Here is a 26959-nt window from a genome sequence, read left to right on the forward strand (position 1 = left end):
TCCCTTGACTCTCTACCCCACTCCACCCACCATACTTTACCAGGCAGCCCTGGATGAGGTTTCTACTAAGCACGCTTAGAAAATCACTGGTTTCTATAGGCTTGACTGATTGTTCACAATTGCAAGAACGGCTGAAGTTACTTCTCTCCCTATCTTCATTTCTTTGCAACATGATATTTCTACTCCTCCCAGAGAGAAGAGAAATGAGGCTAGAAGAGTCTGTTTCTCCATCCTTTGCATCTAAACTACCATTGGGACCTGCTTTCACCAATAGAATGTAGAGAGAACAGAACAGAGAGAAGTTACAGTGTGCATTTTTTTTTTTTAAGATTTATTTGACACAGAGAGAGAGACAGCCAGAGAGGGAACACAAGCAGGGGGAGTGGGAGAGGGAGAAGCAGGCTTCCCGCTGAGCAGGGAGCCTGATGTGGGGCTCGATCCCAGGATCCCGGGATCATGACCTGAGCCGAAGGCAGACACCCAACGACCGAGCCACCCAGGCACCCCTGTGCATTTTCTAAGCCTCAATCTCAAGAGGTCTTGCACATTTGCACTTACCCTGTAGGAGACCTGCCACCTCATGAGAACCAGCCTGCCCAACGTTCTAGATGTGCGACCACGCAGAACTGTCTGTGCTGAAGTCACCCCACACCAGCCTGTCCTATTCACCCCAGCAGCTGACCACATGCATATGAGTGAGCCCAGCCAAGACCAGAAAAACTTTCAAGCGGATCTCAGCCCAAATTGCAACTCACAAAATTGTGACATGAATAAACAGCTATTGAATTTTGGCCTGTAAATTTCAGAGTGGTTTATTACCCAGCAAAAGCTAACTGATACATCAAGTGTTTCTCAAAGGTATAATTGCGTGGATTCCTTTCAAAAGGAAAAATAGGGGCACCTGGGTGGCTTAGTGGGTTGGGTGTCCGACTCCTGATTTTGGTGCAGGTCATGATCTCGGGGTCGTGAGATCAAGCCCCACATTGGGCTCCACACTGGGCATGGAGCTTGTTCAAGATTCTTTCCCTCTCCCTTGCCTTCTGCCTCCTGCCTACCCCCAGTTACTCTTGCTCTCTCTCTCTAAATAAAATAATAAATAAAAAATAATAAAAATAAAGGAAAAATAAAATATCTTAAGATCTCATAGAACATGCCCAAGGGCTCAATTTTGGAAACTATTGACTGAACAACTCAAATATTAATTTATGAAAATTTTTATAGTTGAACACATTCATTAAAAAGAATGTCATATTTTTAAGTTTAAGGTAGTTCGGGTCCAGTTAGCATCAAAAGAAAAATGAAAAACATTAAAAAAAATACTTCTAGGGTTCAAAGACTCTAGAGACTCTGTCCTTAGACCCCAGTTTGAGGCGTTCCAGAACTATGGATTTTGAAAATCGATTTGATGTTGTCACTTTGTTCTCTAATTACTTCAAGAGCAATCTTTTTTTTTTTCTCCAAGTAAGCTCTACACCCAAAGTGGGACTTGAATTCATAACCTCAACTCAAGAATCTCATCCTCTACCGACTGACCCAGGCAGGCGACCCTTTTTAAGAGCAATCTTGGCCACAATATGACCTTGAGTGTAAGGACATTGACGTGAGCTTAATTTGTAACTGTTTGCTCCTCATCTCAAAACCTACGCACTGAGGGAAAAACATCTTCACTGTAAGCTGAATCTAATCTCACATTTCTCTCACCATTGAGGGCCTCAAATAGGCTCTAAAGCTTGAGGCAAAACCCAAGCAAGCATCTCCTCTCTTCACACAGCATGCAAAGGGGGTGTCATTGTTTTTTTTAAAACAGTCTCCGAGACCACAGCTCAAAAAGCCCTTTTAGATAAGTTTCCATATCCCCTCGGCCAGAGGGAAATAAACCACACCATTTAGATATTTTCCCCTTAAAATCTAGTTAGATTTGATTTCAGTAGATTTAGATTTTATTTTTAGAAAACAAACTTAATTTGGCCTGCACACTAAGTCTATGTCTTCATGCACGAGAGGTGTAAATCTGCAAAAGAGCCTCGAGCTGTGACCAACCTCTCCTCTCTGCCCAGAGCAGGTCTTCATTCTCCACCTCTCTTTACCTGCAGGCAACATTTAGTATCACCAAAGAAGACGGGTCTCTGTAAGTAAAGCTGAATTGGGAAGGACTGAAAACTCCCAGTTTTGTGATTTGATTCTTGACTCTGTGATCCTACAGTGTGCAAAGGTGAGGTTCATTCCTACCATTAGCGCTTTAGGAAAAACTGTGAGTACAAATATGGACAACATCCCGATATTCCCCTATAGTCGTTTAGTCTGTCCTAAGACCCACACAACTGGTCTATGGATTTATCTAAATCAACCTGCTGGTTCAATGAAAGAGTAGTCCACTACTAATTGACAAAACTATTTGTCCTACTGTACTTCCAGTTGTTTGAATAAATTCATTGGTCATCCCAGTTAAAGCCATCCATATAATAACTATGACTGAATGACTCTGATAACATCTGATAACCCTCTTGGGGCTAATTGCTCTCCTCCACAGTTTTAACTCAGTCCCACAGCTCTTCAAGCCAGTTTGGTTTACTTTCATATCTAGACTCTGGATTCTGATTTGTCTGGTACAGTGTGTACAGTGTCTAAAAAACCATAGATGCACATTGGAATCTCATGGATAGCTTTAAAAAATAATGGTGCCTCTGCCCCCTGCCCCCAGATATTCCGATGAATTGATCTATTGTGCATCCTGTGCATCAGGATTCGTTAAAGTTCCCCAGATGATACTATTCCTTTCCCCCACCCACCAACCCTCTCTCTGCAGCTTCTCAACTCCCACATCCACAAGAAATTTCAGTCTTCCTCTCTGCCTGACTTCTTGTACCAATGATCTCAAACTCCACCCAAGCCTCTTATAATTACAATTGTCTGTTAGCTCCTCTTCTTTGGACTCTCATGATGTAATCATTTCTTTCATACTCTAATTTACATTATACCTTTCAGAGTACCTATGAATACAAGAATAATCCCTGCCCACAAAGGACTTATTATTTTAATAGTGACTTTTATAAGCTTACAAATAAATGTATTGGATGAATTAATGATCTAATCTAGGTAGATATATGCCACTAAATTTAAAATCCAAGATCTCATCTATTCGCACACATTTTGCCTTGAATGTTCTCACACACAAAATACACAGAAGAGAGCCAGACACAGATAGTCAAAACTGTGATGGAAATGAGAACTCCAAAGGGAAATCTCAGCATTTGCTGAAACTCACAGTGGCTGGCACCCCATCAAGTTGTCGAGCCCCGTGATTTGACACCAAGATCCCATTCAAGCCATGTTTAACTGCCTCCCGGGCATCATCACCTGAAAAGAGCAAGACAGCCATTGTATGAAAAAAGGCAACTTAACAGAAGGCTTGGGTTTAGAAGGTGAAAGGTCCCAGTCAAAAGGAGCCTGACCTCACACATCTATATCTTGCTCAGAACCTTTAGCATAGAAATACACCAACGGTTAGGTCTAGAATAGTAGTGACAGTTTCCTTGGCAAAAATGTTAGCACCTCTAACAATTGAATCATGACATAAAATTTTCAATAGACAGCGAATTGACATGCAGTTAAAATTTATTTATTCTCACGTGGAAGTACTCCTGCTAAGTATTTTTATTATTATTAATAAGGTCATACCATTTAACATTTAGCAGAATTATTCCTCTGCAATTTGGATAGCATAAAAAAATACATAAGTGGCAAGCACATGAAGTATAACATAGAGGGAACAAGACTATTCCAAAAACATTCTTTAATACAAAGTTATATCTTCAGTTATTATCTTAAGTTATATTGTTCTATAGTTAAATGTATTTTGCCCATTGAAGTATATAAAAATAAACAAAAATTAAAATTATATGCTATGTCTCTAATCATGCTTCAAAATATATCAAACTTCTGAAAATATAGTTTTAAAATAGATTAGGGGTGCCTGGGTGGCTCAGTTGATTAAGCGTCTGCCTTCGGCTTGGGTCAGGATCTCAGGGTCCCAGGATTGAACCCCACATCCGGCTCCCTGCTCATCGGAGAGTCTGCTTCTCTCTCTGTGTTCTCTCTCTCTCTCATTCTCTCAAATAAATAAAATCTTAAAATAAATAAATAAATAAATAAGATTAACATTCTCTCAGATCAATTTCTCACTCATTTTTTGTATTTTCTATTTTAAACTCTTATTTTCAGCATGCTCCCAATAACAAACCATTCGCTAACAGAATCAGGAAATAACACTGGTTCTCTAATAACACTCAAAAATACTTGGTCTAATGTTGTGGTGAAAATCAGATTTAGGAGATGTAACCAGCTGGATATAGGACATTGTATATATTCATAAATTCAGCAGTGGAAATTAAGGGCATATCTAAGAATAATAAAAAAAACTCATAAAAGAATCTGTAATTCTGAGTATTTTAAAATTTTATTCTAAAACACCATTTTCCCAAGCTGTGTTTTATTAAATGCTAGTTTTTTAAATATCCCCATTTAAAAAAAATGATGCTAGTATTATTTTTCTTCTAAAATTATATGTAGTTGGGGTGCCTGGGTGGCTCAGTCGGTTAAGCGTCTGCCTTCGACTCAGGTCATGATCCCAGGATCCTGGGATCGAGCCCCACATCGGGCTCCCTGCTCAGTGGGGAGTCTGCTTCTCCCTCTGCCCCTCCCCTCCACTTGTGCTCTCTCTCTGTCTCTCTCTCTCTCTCAAATAAATAAAATCTTTTAAAAAAATAAAAAATAAAAAAATAAAATTATAGGTAGATGAAAATGTTAAACTCATGTTTTATGGACTGAATGTCTGTGACCCCCCAAAGTTCATATGTTGAACCCCTAACCTCCAATGTGATAATATATGGAGATGGTGCCTTTGGAAAGTCAGTAGGGTTTGATGAGGTCATGAGAGTGGGACTTTCATGAGGGTATTGGTGCCCTTATAAGAAAACATCGGGGAGCTTGCTGGCCCCCTCCCCCAAGCCCCGCTCACACAAAGAACAGGTCACATAAGCGCACAGGGAAAAGGCAGCCTCCACAACCAAAGGGAAGAGCTCACACCAGAAACCGACCAGGCTGGAACCCTAATCTCAGACTTCCAGTCTCCAAAACTATAAGAAAAGAAATGTCTGCTGTGTAAGCCACATAGTCTATGGCATTTTGTTATGGCGGCTAGTGCTGACCTAAACATCATGTAATTGTGTTGTTGTTCTTGTTAGGGTTCACCTTTAAGGAATGCTCTGATGAGCCACAAGATACAATGAAATAGTATGAAAGGTGTTCTGCTACATGAATTGCTAGGGTTTCCCAACTAATTATTTTGTATGTTATCTGTTCACCTCTAAGCCTGCGCTGTGTTACGCATTTTGTTATATACTCAATATGTGATTGATAATCTATATTTATTTCATATTAAATATACAATCTAATGTTTCTATGACACTGTTTTGGCTATCTGTTTTAATTCAAGCATACATTGCAGATTGTGAGGTGTCATTGGAAACTTCTGAGTCACCCAGAGGGAAAAGGCCCTAGCACCAAGGTTGATAGAAGATTTTTTTTTTCGACCCTATTGATTAATTCATATTTTAAATTTTAATATTGCTTCATATTTGGACCATACGTGTTTTATTTCACAGCTTTATTTTCCTGGATTTTTAATCACATTTTTCCCCTTTTTTCTCCAATTATCATGAGCCTTAAGACAATCCTCAAATTCTAGAGGGCCTGGGTGGTGCAGTTGTTTGAGCGACCGACTCTTGGTTTCAGTGTGGGTTGTGATCTCGAGGTGTGAGATTGAGCCCCGAGTCAGGCTCCACACTCAGTGAGGAGTTTGAGACTTTTTCTCCCTTGCTCTGCCCCTCACCCCTACACTCAAGAGCACACACTCTCTCTCTCAAATAAATAATTTTTTTTTTAAAGAGTATCCTCAAGTTCTTCAAACTTTCCAATTATCCTATCTAACCTATTTAAATCATCTTATTTTCCCTCTGGAGACATCCCCCCTTAGCCTTTTATCTTCTTGCTCTATCCTGCTCTGATTACTCTCAAGTTTGACTGCTGACCTTCATCCTAAGGATTGCTACTACTCTCTGAGGGTTGAATCTCTTGAAGTCTAATTTATGACTTCATTTGGTTTAGGTTTTCTTTTGTGTGTAGTACATTCATTCCTTTGTAAGCTCCTAAAAAGGATCCATGTGAGGTAAACTTACAGAGCACCTAAATAACTTCTTTTGTCTTTGGTGATTAGATTAGGTATAATATTCTAGGTTGAGAATCCTTTTCCTTAAAACCTCAAAGACATTGCTCCACTATCTCCTAGTGCCCCTTGTTGCTGACAAGAAGACTGATGCCAATATGATTCCCATTCTTTGTAAGTAACCTGTTTTATGTTTGTTTCCCTCTTAATACCCATTCCCTCCCCCAAAATTTCATAAAGGATGTAATAAATTACGATTTGTTTCCTCCATCTAATGACTTATGTCTCCAGCTTTCAAACACTGTCTAACAATTTCTTCCCCGCCTCTTTCCTTTATTTATTTATTTATTTTTTGAGGGATGTACATTTTTTGGAAACCTTAAATACCCTTCAGACAGACAATGTCTTCAAACAAGGCTCTCATATGGCCTACAGAGCAAACCGAGATTTTTGGATTAGGGGCAAGGAGAAGCACAGCACGGAAGAGGACCAGTGCTTAGTTTGCCAAAAAGACCTCCTTATGAATGCTCTTCAGCCAGCTTATCAGCTTTTGCCACAGCTTCTTCAATGGGTCCCACCATATAGAAGGCCTGTTCTGGGAGACGGTCATATTCACCTGCCAAAATCTGCTGGAATCCTTTGACGGTCTCCTTCAGAGGTACCAGTTTCCCCATATGACCTGTGAAAACCTCAGCTACCTGGGATGGCTGAGACAAGAAACGCTGTATTTTCTGTGCATGGGACACAGTCAACTTGTCTTCCTCAGAAAGTTCATCGATACCCAGGATGGCAATGATGTCCTGGAGAGATTTGTAGTCCTGTAGGATCTTTTGCACCCCACGAGCAACATCATAATGCTCATTTCCAACAATGTTGGGATCCTGATACAAGAGGTGGAATCCAGAGGATCCACAGCTAGATAGATGCCCAACTCAGCAATAATGAGGGACAGCACAGTGGTAGCATCCAAATGGGCAGAGGTAGTGGCAGGGGCAGGGTCAGTCAAGTCATCAGCAGGCACACAGATAGCCTGTACAGAGGTAATAGATCCCTTCTTGGTGGTGGTGATTCTTTCCTGCATGGTACCCATATCAATGGCCAGGGTAGGCTGATAGCCCACAGCAGAAGGGATTCTGCCCAATAAAGCAGACACCTCAGAGCCAGCTTGGGTGAAGTGGAAGATGTTATCAATAAAGAGCAATACATCTTGACCCTCTTGGTCTCTGAGGTATTCAGCAACAGTCAGTCAAGTCAGAGCCACCCGGGCGTGAGCACCAGGTGGTTCATTCATTTGACTGTACACTAGCGCTACCTTGGAGGTAGCATCTTTTAAGTTGATAACACCAGACTCAATCATTTCATGGTATAAGTCATTGCCTTCACGGGTCCTCTCACCAACACCAGCAAACACAGAGTAACCACCATGGGCTTTGGGGACACTGTTGATCAACTCCATGATCAGTACCATCTTGCCAACTCCAGCATCACCAAAGGGCCCAATTTTGCCACCCTTGGCATAGGGAGCCAGCAGATCCATGACTTTGATACCAGTAACCAGAATTTCCTGCTCAACACTCATCTCCATGAACTCAGGGGCCTCAGCATGAATAGGTGCAAATTGTTTGGTTTTGATAGGATCTCTCTCATCAATAGGTTCTCCAGTGACGTTCATGATTCTGCCCAAGGTCTCAGGACCAACAGGAATTTTGATTGGTGCACCAGAATCCAGGACTTTCTGGCCTTTAACCAAGCCTTCTGTACCATCCATGGCAATAGTCCTTACTGCGCTCTCTGGGCCACCTCCAAAACCAGCCTGGTCTCCCTGCCTTGCACTTCCAGGGCATTTAGGATGGGTGGTAGTCCCTCATCAGACTGGACATCCACCACTGCACCAATGACCACCACGATACACCTGGTGGCAGCACCTGCTTTCGGAAAGATGTTTAGGTGGCATAGTGTCTGGCAAGCTGGAGCGCTGCCGGGGTGGCCCGCAGTAAGACCTGGGCTTGGGGTAGTGGCGCTGAAGGGCCGAGTCCCTTCAAGGCCCCAGAGGCCAAAGTAGCGGCCACACGACCCACAAGACCCAACATGGTGGAGCCCGGGTGGAGACTCTTTCCTTTATTTTTCTATCCAAAGCCCCCATTATTAGATATTAGACATTTTAAAGGGTCTTTAAGACTCTGTTTCATTTAATCATGTCTTCTATTTGTCTTGTTGTTCTTGTATATTTGGGGAAATATCATTGACTCTCTTGTTAAATCAAGAGATTTAATTCTTGAAACCCAGAAATTCCAGAAATCATGTTTTTAATCTTTGAGAACTGTTTTATTTTAATATTCTGATTTTCTTTTCATGGAAGAGTCTTCTTTTTTTTTTTTTTTCTCTTTGTTTCTTGTTTATTTCTTCTTCTTTTTTTTTTTTTTTCTTATGTTAATCCCATACATTACATCATTAGTTTTAGATGATGGAAGACTCTTCTTATTTAGGTATACTTTCAACTTCTCTGAATCTATCATTTGGAATTTTTAAAGTTCTTTTTTGTTTTGTTTTGTTTTATCTCTTTCCTCTGGGATCAGCTTTTCTGTAGATTTATCTTGGTCTTTCATGTTTTGGTGTTTTGGATATGCCTTATGATGCTATATTTTCCATTTATATTTAAGGAAGAAAGATTTGGGTCACTGCTTTGGCTCTCTGGACTGTTTTGTAAATCACTTTCATTTCTTCCAAGTCTTTGCTTGGAGTAGAAACTCTTGGAGCTCCATGTGAGACAAGACAAGGAATGTTAACTAGGGGGCTACTGGGCTGGGAGATCCTCACATGTCCGAATTGAGAACAGCATCATGTCATATCTTAAATGTTATCCACCCCCAGGTTATCCCAGCCATCCATCCATTTCTTTAGAAAGGATGCAGCTCCTATACTAAGGAGCCCATTGTTGCCCAGGTGATAGAGGGAGGACAGCACAGCTGGTTGCTCTACGAGCTTCATGAACAGAGCTCCCATGAATCCCCTGGCTTTCTTCTCTACTTCTCATCCTCCATCTCTGTCACATCTGCAGACTAGACACCTAGCACCTCTCCAGCATCCATTACGGAAATTCCCCTGCCTCCTCCAGGGTGCCCTCTGAGTGTATCTGGACGGGCAGGTTTTCTTTGCATTTTCCTCCTATCAACACATTCCCTTATATTCTGTTTCTCTCATAAATCTTTCGAAGTTTCTCCACTGTGTGTGCCCTTCATTTTCCTTCGCTTTACTGTCATAAGACTTATGTATTTTTGCATTTCCATACTTCAATTTCAGTGGCATCGTGGGTTTGATGAGAGGGTACATATGTACTCAGTCCATCATTGGGAACAAGAAACCCAATATATTATTATTTAAAATGTGTTTGGGAAAATGATTCTCTAAAAATATGGCCCTAATTCAATATAAAATATATTTGCAGTTGGGGAGGTTTGCTCTGGTTATCTAATTGTATGCATGATACCAAACATCAAGTCAAAAGTAAAAAAAAAAAAAAAATCAAAATATATGTAGTTACAACCTCTGTTTTCAGAAATTAAAAATTATCAATAAACTGATCCTATGCAGTATGAAAAAATTATTAGCTGCTTAGGCTTAGTAATCGGACCCCCTGGATTTTAATCTTGTATCTGCTACTTGCTTACTATGTAAGTGGCAAGTTTCTTAATTTCTTTGTGCATTGGTGTCCTAAACCGTAAAATAGGGATAATAATTCACATGAGATTGGCTTGTGTATTAAATTAGTTGAGGTGAGTGTTAAGAAAGAGCCTGACACATGCTGAACACTCAGGTAAATATTAACTGTTACTATTAATTTCATCTGATGGTACAGGAAGTATAAACTCAGAAGATGAGTAAGTGAAGGAAATTAGTTTGCTGGATGCTTTTGGCAAGTTTGTTTGAGTTTTGTCTATAACAATAAATTGTCATCCTAGTCAGGATTATGATTATAAAGAGCCTTTCATTGGAAGTAAGCAGTACTTAAACAACTGTTTATCTCCTATCATTTCAGGTGGTTTACCAGGTTCTTTTAGGCAGTGCTGGAAATGTAGGGGGAAATGACAGGATGGTTTGCTCAGAAGATAAGATCATGAGTATCCTGAGAAGCAAAATAAGAATAATTTATGACCAGATATGAACCCCTTTCATTAGCTGCCTATGAAACCTTGCCCAAAGTCTTATATTTTATTTTAACCCAGAGAGAAAAACAATGTAGCCTTAACAGGAGGGTGAAAATATTCTGACTTAGCAAAAAGTTCAGGAATCTTTGATATTTTCATTAATCCTTAAAGTTTACTGCTATGGTATTCTGTATATGTTAATTTGCCAGTTAATACATTAATTGATTGACAATTACAATAGTCATTAAGGGATAGCATTGTTTGCTATCTTATTGATATATTATTTCTATATATAATCGAAAATACCAAAGTGAAATGTAAGTACTCAAGATTTACCCTCAAACCCTTGGAGCTTTTGACTCAGGACTCTGCTATTTCACAGGAATTTAGTAACTAAATCCTAGATGCATGGCAGCTGTTTTGAGCACAATCTGGAAACATTGAGTGAATATCTTTGGGAGTGTTGTGAAAAAAAAGTATATAGGAAAAGAGCTAGTTACAGTTTTTGAGAAACAAAAAGCTACTATGAAAATACCACTGAATAGTTTTAAAATATTTTTTAAATTTTAAAACAATTCTGAAAAGCATTATGCCTTTGCTCATAAAGCCATTTGTTATTAGCATGAGTTTTAGAAGACCAAATCCTATTTCAAATACTTGTTTGGAGTTTGTGTTGAAGTTTTCCAAGGGCAGAGTTTAACCACAGCAAGAGATTATTACATCTTGCACTTCAGTTTGCAGTCGTTAAGATGCAATTCTTAAAATGGTGGTAAGGGGGGATGTTTCATTAAGATCTTTCCTGCTACCCATGATTTCATGTTCCTGCAAACATAATCTATACTTTTCTAGTCAAAGGAAAATGAAAGAGGATGGGTGACTCTCAGTCTTCTAGACTTCTAGATGAAGATTTGTGAAATAGTGAGAACCGGATTTCCCAGAATTGGCCCTGCCCCTACCCACCCCCCATCAAGACTGAGTTTATGCACTACTTGATGTAGTTGTCATGGAGATGATTCTTGTTTGTTAAATAAATGAAATAAATAGTTACAGAAAAGCTAGACAATGTAAACTCTACATGTATAAATAAGTTATTTCCTTTCAAATGCCAAATGCTCTCTCTCTCTTTCTCTTGCTTTTGAGCTCTCTCTAATTATATAGACTCATAGTTTTCACTGACAATTTTATTCAGTAAACACCTGGGCCATCTATTGTGTGTAAAACACTATGAAACATGTGGAAAGAAGTCATATGATCCATACGGGTGAGAACAAAAGGAGGTGATAGGGGGGTGGTCCTAGGTGAGATGACCCCAGAAGAAAGTTCTAGAAGCCAGAGTATTTTGCAATGTAACATGTGATAGTGAAGTCTAATTGAATAGATTTGCGTCATATCCTAGAGGACAGAGTTCTAGAAAATGATATATACTGGGAATCCTAAACTGAAAAATTGGTTAAAAAATTAAATTACCTCATTCTTTTATATGTTCCCTATTTAACTTAGACAAACATGGGACTAGACTAAAACTTCATTCTTCTTTGGTGTTTTAAGCCATTTGCCCTGGGCCATCTCTGTGATGAGAGTGAATTAAATACTTGAAATGGCATTAATTTTCTACTTCAATCACACCTTCTCAGTTTCCTGAGGTCAGCCACAGTCATCTCTTGCCTGGGCAGCAACCACTTCTTAAATGTCCCCCTGACCACAATTTTGCCACCTCTATCCATTAGGCCCGTTATATAATATTAGCTTGATTTTTCTAAAATGCTAATCTGATGAGGTTGATTCCCTGATCAAGAACCTCAGTGGTTCTCAAACATCTCAAAGTCTACATGTTCCATAAGTTTTTACTCAGAACTGCTTTATTTTACCATTATTTCAGTCTGAGTCTTTCGATATCAAGGCAAAATTCAAGCATTATCTTTCATTCTGAAATAAAAGCTTCCCTAACCTACTCTTCTAAGTGCCCATGCCCTATTTTAAACCCCACCCTAACAATGCATATCTGTGCAGCACCTGTAACACCTGACTGAGCCCAAATTCTAGTTTATATGTCTGTTTCCTACGAGAATGGGCCCTCCTTTTGGCCATGGACCTCAAATTACTATCTTATTTTTAACTTTAGCATGCACTAAGCATGATGAATGTTTACAAAATGAATGCCTGAGTGAGTGAGTAACTGAATGGATGATTGAATGAATGAATTGGGGAAGAACCTTCGTGTTAGTGTTCTTTAGCATCTACAGTTGAAGGTAGCCGCGGGAAGTAGCGCTAACAGTCATGGGTGACAATATGGCTACCAGTAAAGTAAGTGAAACTGTTGTTTAAAGGTGTCTCTAACACCAAGATCCACTCTTTGAAGTATAATCCACAGAAATTTTGAACTAGAACAATGACCAACAGGAAAGAATGTAACAATATTTTTTAACAGCACAGATTAAGACAGATCTGGATTTAAACATATCTCCACTACTTAAAAGCCTTGCTGGGTCCATTCTTTTACTTCTATTAACTTCATTTCTGCATACTTGAGATTAAAGAGATAAAGCCAGGGGCATGCCTATAGCTTTATAAATAGGGGCCATGTGACTCACATATTCAAATAAAACTGATGAAATGTTTTGATTAGAAGTTGTTTTTGACCCTGAGATAAGTTAATAGAATCTCTCATCTCAGAGCCACTTACCTAAACATTCACATTTAAAATAATAAGTTTTTGGCAGTTTTCTATATAATCAACTAAAAAATGTTTTCAAAGGCAAGAAAACATTTTTTGTGGGTGAATACATTTATACTCCAAATTATTGAAGTCATTGGTACCTCCCTGTGGGATTTGAATACATGTGGATACTGGGGAAGCAGTCAAGATTTTTAATACCCATGACTTGATATTTGAGGATTTTAATGTCATGTTCAACCATTCTTTATAGGGAGGTGATATGGGATTCACCACCCTCAAGAATCAGTCCTAGTCATTGGTAATTGCAGGGAACAGGAGAAAAATAGAAAAGGCTCTTAAAACAGGTTTGGCTGTCATAATATCATCCTTGGATTTCTTCTTGGTCTGAGACTAGCTTGTTGTAGCTTTCAGACAAAGCAATGAACTCAAGACCTTTTGCCTAGATCTTGTCAAGCTCCATGATTTAGTGATGTCTCCAAGGTAAGGCAGCAGCATCCCATGTTACCATGAAGGTAACTTCTTACTTCATGAGAGCCCAGCTCTTCAGGGTATTACCTAAGAATGAAGAAATATTTACTCACTAACATCAATAGGGAGAATTGAGAGATGGAATGTCTCCTTAGAGTTCCATGTTAATTTTTCCTGATTATTTTCTCTTAAACATATCATGATTGTATCTACAAAGAATCATAAGATCAGTATGAGAAATACACAAACCTCTCAAAATGCCTTTTGCAACAATTGGCAGTGATGTGAGCCCCCTCAGCCATTTAATATCCTCCCAGTTGATAGATGGGTCTATTAATTTATTTACATATGTAGCAAGTCCACTGTTGTCTCCAAAATTTTCCTTAGGAGAAAATGCTAAATCATTGGTTTCAAAATTTTTCATTCTGAAATAAAGAGATACATAAAATGAGAAACTTCTCAAAATTAGAGATAATTTTACAATGACTCATTCAGTGAAAAATGAAATGTCACCCTTTTCAAATCAATTAGATGTTCCTCAACCATCTATAGGTTGGTTGCATGCATATTTCCTATGTTCTGGTGTTAGAGTCCAGGCTAAATGTGACAATCAAGTGGACTTAATTGGTCACTTAAAGTTTATTGTGCATCTTAGGCTATGTTTATATAAAATAAAACAGTTTCAAGGAAAAACATATGGGCAAGTTCCACTATCTCCACCTTTTTAAGCCAGTTTATGAATATAGACAACAGATTTGATGCAATTTTCAGCCAGCAATGCATATTAATTTTAACAATGGACATTTGTTTGGTACATTACAATTTATAAAGGACTTTCATAAACCAATATTATCAAAATTTTTAAGAAAACTTTTAGAAAATAAAATTGATACTTTATGATTCCCATTTTATATAGAAAATAAAAACAGAAATGCAGAGTAAGATGTCCCCACAAATGAAATCAGCATTTGGGCTCCAACCTGGGTCTCTGGACTCTTAATTACATTCTCTCTGCTCAGATCTCAGTTGCACCTTGGCGATTGCTTTTGACTTCAGGAAACTTTCCAATGTCCTTATACAAAATTCTAGAGGAGATTGGAACTGCAGTAACATCAGTTAATACCTTCTGTCTGCTGTGACTGTAGATGCTTTCTCCTGTCCTACTATTATGGTGGTGGTGGTGGTGGGCACGGGGAGAAGTGGGAAGTGTTTCCCAGCAGATGAGTCGTCAGCTCTTGCTTTTCCCTCCACCATTTAGGTTGTTTTCTCTGAGACTGTCTGCCTGCTGACTCAAACTTCCCAATCTTTCAGACAATCCTAGCCAGGGCTTGAGCTATCCAATTACCAATATCTTCATTTCTTTGCCTGTGATATGACCGTTAATTTATGTGCCAACTTGATTGGGTTAAAGGATGCCTAGATAGCCAGTAAAACATTATTTCTAGGTGTGTCTGTGAGGATGTTTCTGGATGAGATTAAATCGTAGACTAGAGTAAAGATGATAGGCCTCATCGATGTGGGTGGGCATCATCCAATCCGTTCAGGTCCTGAATACAACAAGAAAGTGGAGGAAGGACAAATTTGTTCTCTGTGCTTGAGCTGGGACATCCATCATCTCCTGACCTTGGACGTTGAACCTACTGGTTGTCAAGCCTTCAGATTTAGACCAAGACTTACACTGTCATCCCCTGGTTCTTGGGCCTTCAGACTCAGACTGGGACTTATACCATTGGTTCCCCTGCTTCTCAGGCCTTAGGCTTTAGACTAGAACTACACCACTGAATTTCCTGGGACTCCACTTATAGACAGCAGATTGTGGGACTTCTCAGACTCCATAATTTGGAAGCAATCCTTCCAAATCTGTGTGTGTGTGTGTGTGTGTGTGTGTGTGTGTGTGTGTGTGTGTATACCCTATTGGTTCTGTTTCTCTGGCAAATCTAATACATGTGACTTTCTCCTGCTCCTGAAGTCTGAGTAACCACCCACACAACAGACGTGAAGTGTCAGGATGTTGGCATATAAATACCCCAGCTCCCTCACCTCTATGAGGGCTAACTCTGAGATAGGTTATACCTCCTCTCCAGAATTTCCCATCAGATTTAAGGTTCAGTTGCCTGCAGTTGGAGCTGTCTTGGTAACATGCCCATTGTTTGCTGCCTTCCTTCCTTGGACCACTTCCTCACTCCTCTACCAGTATCCCCTTCATCTTCCAAAGGAACTGCTTGCCTTTAAATCACTGGCTCACAATTTCCTCCTAGGGGAACCCAAACTGAGACACAACCCCATTGAGTTGCTGCCTTTCCTGTGTCTAATTTTGTTGACCCAACTTAGACCAGGATTTCTCTAACTTACTTGTAAGATTCTGCTACTGGCTCACTCTACATCTGAAATCTTTTCTCTTGGCTTAATATCCTGATATCTTGACTAGATTTTGGCAGTTCCCTGAACTAGAAACAAAGTGTTTTCTGCTTGCACCTCTGATCACTAACTGGATAGATGACCATCTGGATACGCAATGGCATTACCCCTGTGACTTAGCTGCCTACAGAAGCAAATCCAATTGCAAACTTCGTTTCTCTGAAAGGCTGTCTTTGAATAATGACAGTGACCTGGATTCACCTTGCTTTTCTGCACATTATAAATTACTCTGCTAGCCAATCTCCAACTTGGGTAAAAGTACAGCTGTATATTAATCTCTGGCTTAGTCATAGGTCTTTCTTTGCTTCTACTAGCTCTGTCATTGAACGTATAAAGGATTTTGGAGTAATGACTAACAATTCTTATATAAACCTGGAAGTACATAGGCACACTATTTTTAATTTTTTAAAGACTTACTTTAATACAAACTAGATTTAATGTTTTTAGTATACTTTCAGCTGACACAGCTGGTTGTGTACCTCAAGGGGCATATATTAAAATAAGGGCATGAACATTCACATCCCACCAAATTCTCTTCAAGCCATTGGCAAAGTTTTCTCAATAAGTATTGAAGGGATGACTGGTGGCTCAGTCGTTAAGCGTCTGCCTTCGGCTCAGGTCATGATCCCAGGTCCTGGGGTAGAGCCCCGCATCGGGCTCCCTGCTCAGCGGGAAGCCTGCTTCTCTCTCTCCCACTCCCCCTGCTTGTGTTCCCTCTCTCGCTGTGTCTCTCTCTGTCAAATAAATAAATTCTTTTAAAAAAAATAAGGATTGAACAATTTGTCCTATAGTTTCATTGACTCGGGTGGCTATTAAAGATAATTCTAAGAAAATTCTAACTTCATGAAAGTCATACTGGTCCCCATCTATTTGTTAGCTTCAGTTCAGATTTTAGCTGAAATATTTGGGCATTTCTTTTTATCAAACCATTTAGGCTTGTACATTTTATCACAGCCTTTGGTATTCTGTGGTTGTCTTAATTTGAATTAAGGTATGCTTTTGGTCAATAAACATATCTTTATTATGAAGACCTATTCCATTACCTAGAAATGGTATTAAGTGATATTAAATACCAAACTTTTAAATAATATTGTTAATAAGAAAAAGGTTCAGTCTGTCTATCCTATAGCAAGACCAGGGGGGCAAAGAAGAAAAACATCTGTATGTGTATATACTCTGCATGGCACCCCACCCCCATCCCAAACAAGCTACAGTGTTTCAGCAGGGGCGGGGTGGAAGGGTGAAATGGATAGGAAAAAACAGAAACATGGATAAAATTATATAAATAACTGTTGTTATTCTTGGATGGTGAAATGCAGATCAACACTTGAATGAATGTTGCCTTACAGAAATTTCAGTGCACAATGAAGCCTTGTTGTTACTCTAAAACGTTGTTCAAAGCCAGAAGCCAAGAGAAAGTTTTCAGATATCTTGACAGAGACCCACGATGGAGTGTTTTACCAGTGCTTCTGAAGGAAACCTCCATGAATACTATTTTTATTCAAATTATGACACATACACAAAACCCTTAAAGTGACTGCTGATAACCAAAGTATTCCATTTCTTGAGGAAGGAAAAGAGCCACATCAAAATAATAACACAATGACTTGGGACTTAATGCTCCAAATCCCGAGCTGTTTAATGACCCAAAGGCAAGGAAAAGAACCGGCCTTGTAAGGACCTCATTGTGCCCTGAATGGCCCCCAAATATACTTTTTAATCTAATATAGAAATTATTTTAGCTTTTAGTAAGTTAGTATCATAAGAATAGTAACAACTACTAAAGAAAGTGAAACATCATTGAATAACCAATAGTAACACTAATGATAATGAATATTATTGAGAAATATATTTTATTTACTATAAGTATTGATGATACGACATTAAAGACAAAGCTATGTGTCTCCATAACTGGAAACAAAATATAAAACAATAACCAGTAGAGCCCATGATACCAACACAATACGAGAAAGGAGGAGAGAGAGAGAGATTCATAATACATACAGAAATTGGTGCGTGGGCCACCAGCCTTTAATGCTGATTAGAAAACACTTACATTGAGAACATAGCCCTGCTAATTTCTTCCTCAATGTTCTGGGCTGTTAGAAGAAACGGGCAGGGCATGGATTTTAAGTTTGAGCTCAAAATCTTGTTTAACATTTTAGTAGTCATGTTTTACTGGGTAAATCTCACGTGATCTAGTACATTTTTATCTACTGATTCAACATCACTTCTTGAGCACCTACCATATGCCAGTGTTTTAGATGTTTAGGATATACCATTAAGTAAAACAATCAAAAATACCTGGCCACCTAGGGTTGACATTCTAGCAAGGGGAGACAGCAAATAAACAATAAACATAATAAATAACTTATGGAGCATGTTAGAACATAAGTGCTATATAAAATAAAGGAAAAAAGTAGAGCAGAATAAGAGGATGTGAGCCAGTAGAGGCTGAACTTGAAAGTTTAAGTATCATAATCAGACAGGCCCTCACTGAGAAGCTACCTTGTAGAGGAAATTAGTGGAGCGTTGTTACCATATTTGTTTCCTGTTCCTGCTATAACAAATGACCACAACCTTTAAAATGACACAGATGAGGGCTTTAAAATGACACAGATTTATTATACTACAGTTCTGGAGGTCAAAAGTCCAAAATGTATCTCCCTGGACTAAACTCAAGGTGTTGATAGAACTGTTTTCCTTCCAGAGGCTCTAGGGAAAAATCCATTTCCTTGCCTTTTCCAGCTTGTAGAGACCTACATGCCCTGACTGCTGATGATATCCCTCCAACTTTTGCTTCCAGCATCATTATCTCCTCTGACTCTTGACACTCCTGCTTCCCTCGTCTAAGGACCCTTTTAATTACATTAAGCCTACTGGGATAATCCAGGATAATCGCCCCATCTCAAGGCCCTTAACTTAATCACATGCAAAGTCCATTTTGCCACGTAAAATAACATATTCATAGGTTCCGGGGATTAGGACATGAATGTCTTTGGGAGGTCGCTATTTTGTTTAACACAATTATATTGTGAATGTTTTCCTAAACCAAACAATTTAGAGGCTGTTGGCCCACATACCCAGTTCTTCTTCACAAATCTCTCTCTCCCCGAAACCCCTGCCCAGGATCCCCATAAATAATGTATCTCTATTCTGATCTCTACTACTTATTTTTATTTCGGTTTCCCCCTAGAAATACACGTAGATCCATCCTTGATGTCAAAGCCTAAAGGAAGGGAGGAAGTCAGTTGTGCATGGATTGGAGGAAAGACGTAAAAGGGAGAGGGAGGAGTCAGTTCTGAGGCTCTCAGGCACCAGCAAGCCTGGCATGTTGAAAGGACCCTAGGGTAGCCCGTGCAGCTGGGAAGAGTGGATGGAGGTGAGGGTGCCAGGTGGTAAGGACAGAGGGATAACAGGGTCCTGCTCACAGAAAGCCCCACAGGCCACTTTTATCACCAGAACTCTGGGAAGACAATGGCCATCTGATCTTTTTCTGTGTGATCTGTTCTGGCTGTCATGATTAATGAATCATTTCAGGGCTATAGGGCTATAGGCACACAAATAGTTTTTGGTGTCATGATTTACTTTGATCTTAGTCAATGATTGGAAATGCCTTTTCTTCCCTTTCAACTGCCCTGGTGCTCCACGAAAGACCCAAGTCTTTACCCAGGGTAAATGAACAATCTCCATGGGGTAGAGAGAGAGGAAAAAGGCCCCTGCCTCAAAGCCTGAGGAAATCAGTCTAGGGAACTGGCCTCACTCCTTGCTTCTTCCAAGAGCAGATGAGAATTTCCCTTACTCCCCCTCAGTTTCAGGAACCTCTGTGCCATTCATAATACACACATACACGTGTTTTGCATATAGACCAAGCAGAGACTACCACACTCCTGAACTCTGGCTGGTCCCCGATGCCGAGAGTCAGGACCCTCCCCCGCCCCACTCTCCCCCCCCCCTCCAACTCCCCTCTTTCCAGGCAGAGGAAGTAGCTAGGCCTGGAAGGAGCCACTGCTTTACAGACTCATTCTTCTCTGGATTTCCTGCCTCTCCCGCCTGCCAAACCTCACTTCTGAAAAGCCCGGCTTCACCTTCTATGAGTCAGGTCAGTTGCGGAAAAAAACCTGATTTCATATCAGGCTGTAACAGATGAGCTTTTTGGTTGTATGTGGCCTCAAGCGGAAGCCTGGGCCTCCCATTAGCACGCTCTGCCTTCAGCTGCTGAATGTGGGCTGCTGAGGAGGGGACCAGAGGGCACTGGCCTGCCCTGAAGCCCATGAGGACAAACAAGGACAATGTGCGCTCTAGGGGCCCAGGACACCAGGCTGTGGGGTGTTTCCTGTGTTCCCTGTAACCTGGGTATGTTGCTCATTATTTGATCATCTTCAGATGGGAGATGTGACAAGCTGGGGAGTCATGGCCACTCGTGAGCACATCGACAGCTGAAAAGGGCCTTTGTCTCCCTACTGGTCCTTCTCGTCATCTGGGCTGGAGCCCAGGAGCAAAGGAAAAGGGGAAAAAAGCAGATCAGCCTTCCAGCTCCTGACTGAGTGACCTGGCACAGATGACCTGTGTCATCTCCCCTGTCTGAGTAGATACCACTGTGAAACACAGTTTGTTATCCAGAACAAGAAAGTGCTTCTTAAGCCGCAAAAAACCCTACTATATTCTTTGTTATTGTTGTTGTCAGGAGTCGTAGTAATGAGAGGAGGAGAAAAAGGAATAGCAAATTCTCTTTCAAATGTCCAAAGGGAAATCATGAGGAATGTTTCCTGTCAGAAGCCTAAATAGTGTGAAACTAATTATTTTAGAAAGTCTAATAAATAAGGTAACCAAAATAGAGAAATAAGGTGAATACAGATTTCATATTAGGGAAATTTGAAGCCATCTACTTTGGATGAATTTGGCAAGAAGTAGGAATATGTCAGGACTTTTGTTTTTGTTTCTGTTCTCTGAGAGACAGGGTGTTTGGGTAACCCAGTGTCTGGGATACATGGAACAAGGTTATTGACAGCTCTGTCAAGACAGCATTTTCTCTTTGTCATTGGGTTATTGAAGGTACCACATACACAAATAATATCCTAAACCCACCTGGAAGAATCACAGAGATAGCCTCACACAACTAATTTACATATGGTTCAATGGCAAGATTTTATGCACAATAGTTTATACTCAAATAGGTGTATACACAACAGAGCTATATAATAGTTCTATGACATTCATATAAGACTGTATACGGACTTATGTGGTGGTTGAGATACATGTCACTCTATAATATACATGGAATTCCTATCTTCTAACAATCTTCTTGTCCTTATATGGAATGCTGATTTGCTTTTGAAATCCTTTGGATTTGGATCTTTTCACATATAGATAGAGTAAGCAATGGCCCGTTGTAAAATGAGGTCCAGGATCCAAGGAAAGCATCCTTTATCATTTCACATACTCTGATGGGTGCTTTGAAATCCCATCATCAAAATGTCCTTCACTAAAACTAAGATTTTGATTCTTATTCAGATAGTTTTATCCCTGAAAGCTATTAGTAACATACTGGCATGAAAAACTCAAGAGCAGATTTTGGGGGGAACTGGGGGAAGGCAAAAACAAAGGGGGAAAAAATAGGGAGGTGAGGGTCTTTCTCAGTAAACTTCCTGAGTTCCTAGCTTTGACACAAGATGATTCTAGTCCTAAAATATTACAGGGAAAAGGATAGTTCCTTGCTAATGGACAGGCTGAATGACCTGATAAAACCATCACAGTTCCATTTTGATTACTAGATAAGTGAGTGAATGAGTGAATGAATGAATCTTGACCCATGGATGAACCACAATGAAAGAGGAATATTGCTGAAAGAAGAAGATAGGGGATCAAACATGTGGCTTCTTTTGTCTCTATTCTTTTAGCTTTTTTTAATCTTCCTAGACACAGTTGTTCCAAATACAATTAAAAATAAAACTAATAGGTGGCTCTTCAATTTCAACAAAGAAATGCACTTACCTCTAGAACCCAGAGCCTATTATTCCTAAACAAGGTCCCTGCCAATCATACTTCCAGACCAATGTTTTGTGAAGAATCTAATTCCCCATGGCACCCATGTGGAAACTGGGGGGAAAATAACCTTCGGAGCTGGTACACGACAAGAGTGAAGAGAATTAGAAGAAGAGCTCAGGGGCCCAGGTGATCAGAGACCCATGGTTACCTGAGTTGAGGTGGTAGCTTGAACCTATTACGCACATCATCAAAGCGGTTCCCCAGGTAAGGAGTGTCCACCGTCAAAAATATGGCCTTGTAGCCCTTTCGCTCAGCACGTTGCACTAGTTGCTTAGTGACCTCACGATCCTTGTAGATGTATAATTGCAGCCATCGTAGTGTCTCGGGACTGGCCTCTGCCACTTCTTCAATGGAGGAGGTGGACCATGAACTCAGCATCATTCCAGTTCCCAGGGACCTGCAGGCTGAGGAAGGAAGGAGAAGATAAAGGCGAGCCTGGCATTTTCCCCACTCCAAAGCCTTCAGGTTGTGGTTCAAGGGGTAGAGGCATCTACAAGGGCAATCAGGCAATAAGTAGTCAATTCTTGAAAAAGTTAGAAATATGCATTCCTTTCTACACTCTGACTTGATCTTAGAGACAAAAGTGAGTCAAATAGCCAAAGATGTGCTGTGTGTAAGGATGAAAAAATTGGGAACAACCTGAATCTCCAACCTTAGGGGATTGCATACACTGTAGTTCATATATAAAATGAAAGACACACACCCATTAAAGGTAATATTTTTGTGATGGTTAATTTTGTGCATCAACTTGGCTAGGTGATGGTTCCCAGAATTTGCTTGAATACACTGGATGTTGCTGTGAAGGTATTCTTCAAAGGAGATTAACATTTAAATAAGTAGATTTTGAGTAAGGCAGATTGCTCTTTGTAATGTGAATAGGACTCATCTGACCAACTGAAGGCCTTCCCTGAGGGTTTTGTTAGCAGATTGCCTTCAGACTCAAACCACATCAACTCTTCCCTAGGTCTCCAACCTGCCAGCTTACCCTTTAGATTTTTTTTAAGATTTAATTTGTTTATTTGTCCTAGAGAAAGAGAGCACAAGCAGGGGGAGCAACAGACAGAAGGAGAAGCAGGCTCCCTACTGAGCAGAGATCCTAACGCGGTATTCGATCCCAGGACCCTGGGATCATGCCGGAGCCGAAGGCAGTTGCCCAACCGACTGAGCCACCCAGGCACCCCTACTCTTTAGATTATGGACTTGCCAGTCTCCACAACTGCATGAGCCAGTTCCCCAAATCAATCCCCCCACCCTCACCTCTCTTTCTCTCTCTCTCCCTCTCCATATATGTACATATTCTGTTTCCAATGATTACAGTTATGAAAGAATATTATTATTTGTGGACAAACATTTTCAAGATGTATTAAAAAAACAAAAAATTCTACAAAATGACACATACAACATAATTCCACATTTGTACAAATGTGATTATTGGTATATAACCCTAAACTGATTGCTAATGATAGGTCAGAGAATTATGGGTGAGTTAAATTTTTTTCTTCCTTTTTAACTTCTAAAATTTTATCTTTAAAAATTTTGTTCAAGGTGTATTCTACCATTTCTGTTGTATTTTTAAATTTTATAAAATACATATGCTAGATACCCCAAGTAGACAGCTGTTCCCTCACAATCTTTTGAGCAAGATATCAAAAAATGAGCGCAGTGAAAGTGAAAAATAAGTAATAAATTAGATTCACCCACCCATTGTCTTAGAGAACTTGAAAGAACATGGGTGATAGGCTTTTCACCAAAAATAGGTAAAAGGCCATAAAACTGGGGTCGGCTTTAGCGGAGGAGAAACTGATGTAATGTTTATATGCCAAATACCAAATATGGCAAGAGACAATAATAAATATATAAAACTGACTAAATGACCCTGAGTCATTCAACTTAGCTGTGTGCCTGACATATATCAAATGGCAGTAAAAACAGTTGTCCAAGTGACACTCATCAAGTGATGCTGAGAATATAGCGATGTGTTATTCAAGACACTATTTTGAGAAGCTAAAATGCTTCCTTGCTTCTCAGACTTTAAGGGACAGCCAGATCCCCCTGGAGCACTTTTGAAAACACAGTGTGCAACATCCTCCCAGAATTTCTGATTCAGTGGGTCTGAGATATGACCTGAAAATTTGCCTTTCCACCTAGTTCCCAGGGGTGCTGATGCTGCCTGTCCCTTGTACCACACTTTGAAATTTAAATAGTAGCGGTATCATTTGGTAGTAAATCTCTAAGTTCACATGGCAATAAAATGGATTTTGTTTTTGATAAATGTTACTTTTCCTATGCATTTGAAGGTGTTTTTCATCCCTGTTGTTCAGGTGACAGTTCAGATAGAGAAGACCTAAACTGGGGATGATCTTGTCCACAGGTCGCTAATCTGTCCCCTCCGAGTGGGCCTTTGAGAAATTCTCTCAAGAGACTCGTGAATTACAAAATAGTGTCTAAAAAACCACATTTTATTAAGTAATAACACATATGAACATCTAGACCATTGTCTGATTTTCATTAAGACTTATAAACATGGAAAACAACTCCAGGTCATCTACTGCTGTTTGGAAGGAATACCACAGGACATTGATCAGGTCAGGATCCCTTAACCAACAATTTATCATAAAGAAAATATGTCCCGAAGAGGATGTGACCTAACTAAGGTCCCACAGAAATGGAGATCTGAGTGGGATGAGAACCCAGCATGTCTGACCATTCCTCCAAGGCAACAATCTTTCTAGAATGCTCAGATGCCCACAAGACTCCCTGGTATCAAGCATAGATAAATGCACTCCCTTAATCCTTTGGGGCCATGGCACCCAAAGGGAATAGGTTTGCAACATCCCTCAAGGATGCCCCCGTGCCAATAGCTCTGGGAAGGCAAGGAAACTGGAACCTATGGGTGGGATGTGCTACTTACGGCCTGTGCAGGGTGTGGCTACACAAAGGAGTTCAGCTAAGAGGACCATCAAGTGATGGGACATCTTTTTGTAGTTTACACAAAGGCACCCATCATGTAGATGAGCAGCTGTTCTGTCAATAAGGATTAAAAATCCTCAAAAAGATCTCCTTGTAGGCGTGCCTGGGTGGCTCAGTCGTTAAACGTCTGCCTTCGGCTCAGGTCATGATCCCAGGGTCCTGGGATCGAGCCCCACATCGGGTTCCCTGCTCAGTGGGAAGCCTGCTTCTCCCTCTCCCACTCCTCCTGCTTGTGTTCCCTCTCTCACTGTGTCTCTCTCTGTCAAATAAATAAATAAAATCTTAAAAAAAAAAGATCTCCTTGTATTCATAAAAAACACTTACAGACACTCTACAAAGACCATTAAAATCTTTAAGCTATCACTCTTGCAGGAGGTGTCAACTTTCACAAACATTTTGCCCACTTCTCCTGGGTAGGCATGTCCAGAGAAAAGCAAGGCCAGCCGATGGCATCTATTTCCTGAGTCTCCTGGCTCTGGTACTAATGACTCCTGATGTTATTGGTGCTCAAGGTTTATTCTTCAATGATTAAATCATATGGGGCTGAAATTTTGAGTCAAGGATCCTCAAAAGCCTAAGTTACCAATGCTTCCAGTTGTAGGCATTTAGTAAATGTTTGGTGATTTAATGAATTTACTCCAAGAGAGTCTCCTAGATGCAAGAAGAATATCAGAGTCTGTGCTGACATTTTATGAGTTGAAGCTAAGATATTACCCTCAGGAGAGAACAGGAGCAAAACTTAGAAGGCTTCATGTTCCTTGGAATGTATATTCCTGACCACTGTGATCCCCACTCACTTGTGATTATGTGCCGTGATAAAGGCAAATTACTGATGAATTACATCCATGGTTTTCAACACAGCTTTATGTGAGAATGAGATGAGGGACCCTGGGATTTTGCAAGGACCATTCCGAGAGACAATCACAAATTTGCCTGTTAAAACACTGAAGCACTTCCATTCCAACTGGTAAATAACCATGGCTCTGAAGTAAACGACCCTCCTTTCTGAGTCCCTTCAATGTGGCATCATCACTCCCTTCTCTCCTCATGGAATCCCTGGACCCCCCTCCCCCACATGTACATTCCAGAAATTTAAAGGTCAATGCCTGGCAGAGCTGGGGGCATTCAGGATGCTGTTAGAGCACTAGAAATGAGCCTCTGAGCATCTCTTCTAATCGGTTAAAGGGCTTTGTTGTACTGGTTGCTAAATATTTCAAATGTCATTTTTGCCTGAGAAATCAACGTAATTCCCTTTTAGCTCACATTACTCTTCTAGGGACAAAAATTGCAGGCTTGATTTTATAAATGACTTGGCATAGTCAGACTTTGTTAAGAAAGTCTAAGTAGAGTTATCCTAGTCCAGTGCTGAAAGCACAAATGTTTCTGAAGTCCATTTTCTCTCCCCATTCATTTTCCACAATGAAACTGACCTCTGGCTTTCAAAAGCAGCAACTCTCAGATTTCATTTTACAGGGACAGCAGTGCACTTGCATGGTATGACGTAAGACTCCGGTGCATGCTGCTTTTCCACAGCTCCTAGCAAAATGGAGATCACATCTGAGGTGGCAAAGACAAGACCGGGCTCTTGCCCCTAATGTTGATCCAATTCTAAAAATCTTGGCTTTCCTTATAGTCAGCTTATCCTAAAGATAAAGTATCCAGGAAGATACACCATCAAGTAAACACTGATCCCATATGACATCTCACAATTCTATTTCCTTATTTCCACTCCCTCCCTCTTTTATCATCCCTAAGATATATTTTCAAGAATAAACACCTAGGAGGTGCCCAGGGTGGCTCAGTTGGTTAAGTGTCTGTCTTCGGCTCAGGTCATGTTCCCAGGGTCCTGGGATCGAGCCCCGCATCGGGCTCCCTGCTCAGTGGGGAGTCTGCTTCTCCCTCTCCCTCTGCATGTGCTCTCTCTCTCTCTCTCTCAAATAAATAAATAAATAATCTTAAAAAAAAAAGAATAAACTTTTAATGCTCTAGATGTATTCAGATTTTTTTTTC

General features: G+C 40.2%; 1 protein-coding gene and 1 pseudogene across 1 annotated transcript in view; both read right to left on the bottom strand.

Moving 5' to 3' along the window:
- The window catches only part of HAO1 (hydroxyacid oxidase 1), a 49713-nt gene that overhangs the window by 6024 nt on the left and 16730 nt on the right, over window positions 1-26959 (bottom strand). Inside the window, exons 3-5 of the mRNA XM_081833212.1 lie at window positions 22128-22383; window positions 13763-13938; window positions 3266-3357 (exon numbers count right to left, since the gene is read on the bottom strand). Of these exons, the coding sequence (XP_081689338.1) occupies window positions 3266-3357; window positions 13763-13938; window positions 22128-22383 (524 nt within the window). The remainder of the gene's footprint in view (window positions 1-3265; window positions 3358-13762; window positions 13939-22127; window positions 22384-26959) is intronic.
- Window positions 6641-8325, bottom strand: LOC102742076 (ATP synthase F(1) complex catalytic subunit beta, mitochondrial pseudogene; annotated as a pseudogene).

The sequence above is a fragment of the Leptonychotes weddellii genome, chromosome 10 (assembly GCF_054177405.1).
Source record: "Leptonychotes weddellii isolate Sample4059 chromosome 10, ASM5417740v2, whole genome shotgun sequence".
In the NCBI taxonomy this organism is placed as follows: Eukaryota; Metazoa; Chordata; class Mammalia; order Carnivora; family Phocidae; genus Leptonychotes; species Leptonychotes weddellii.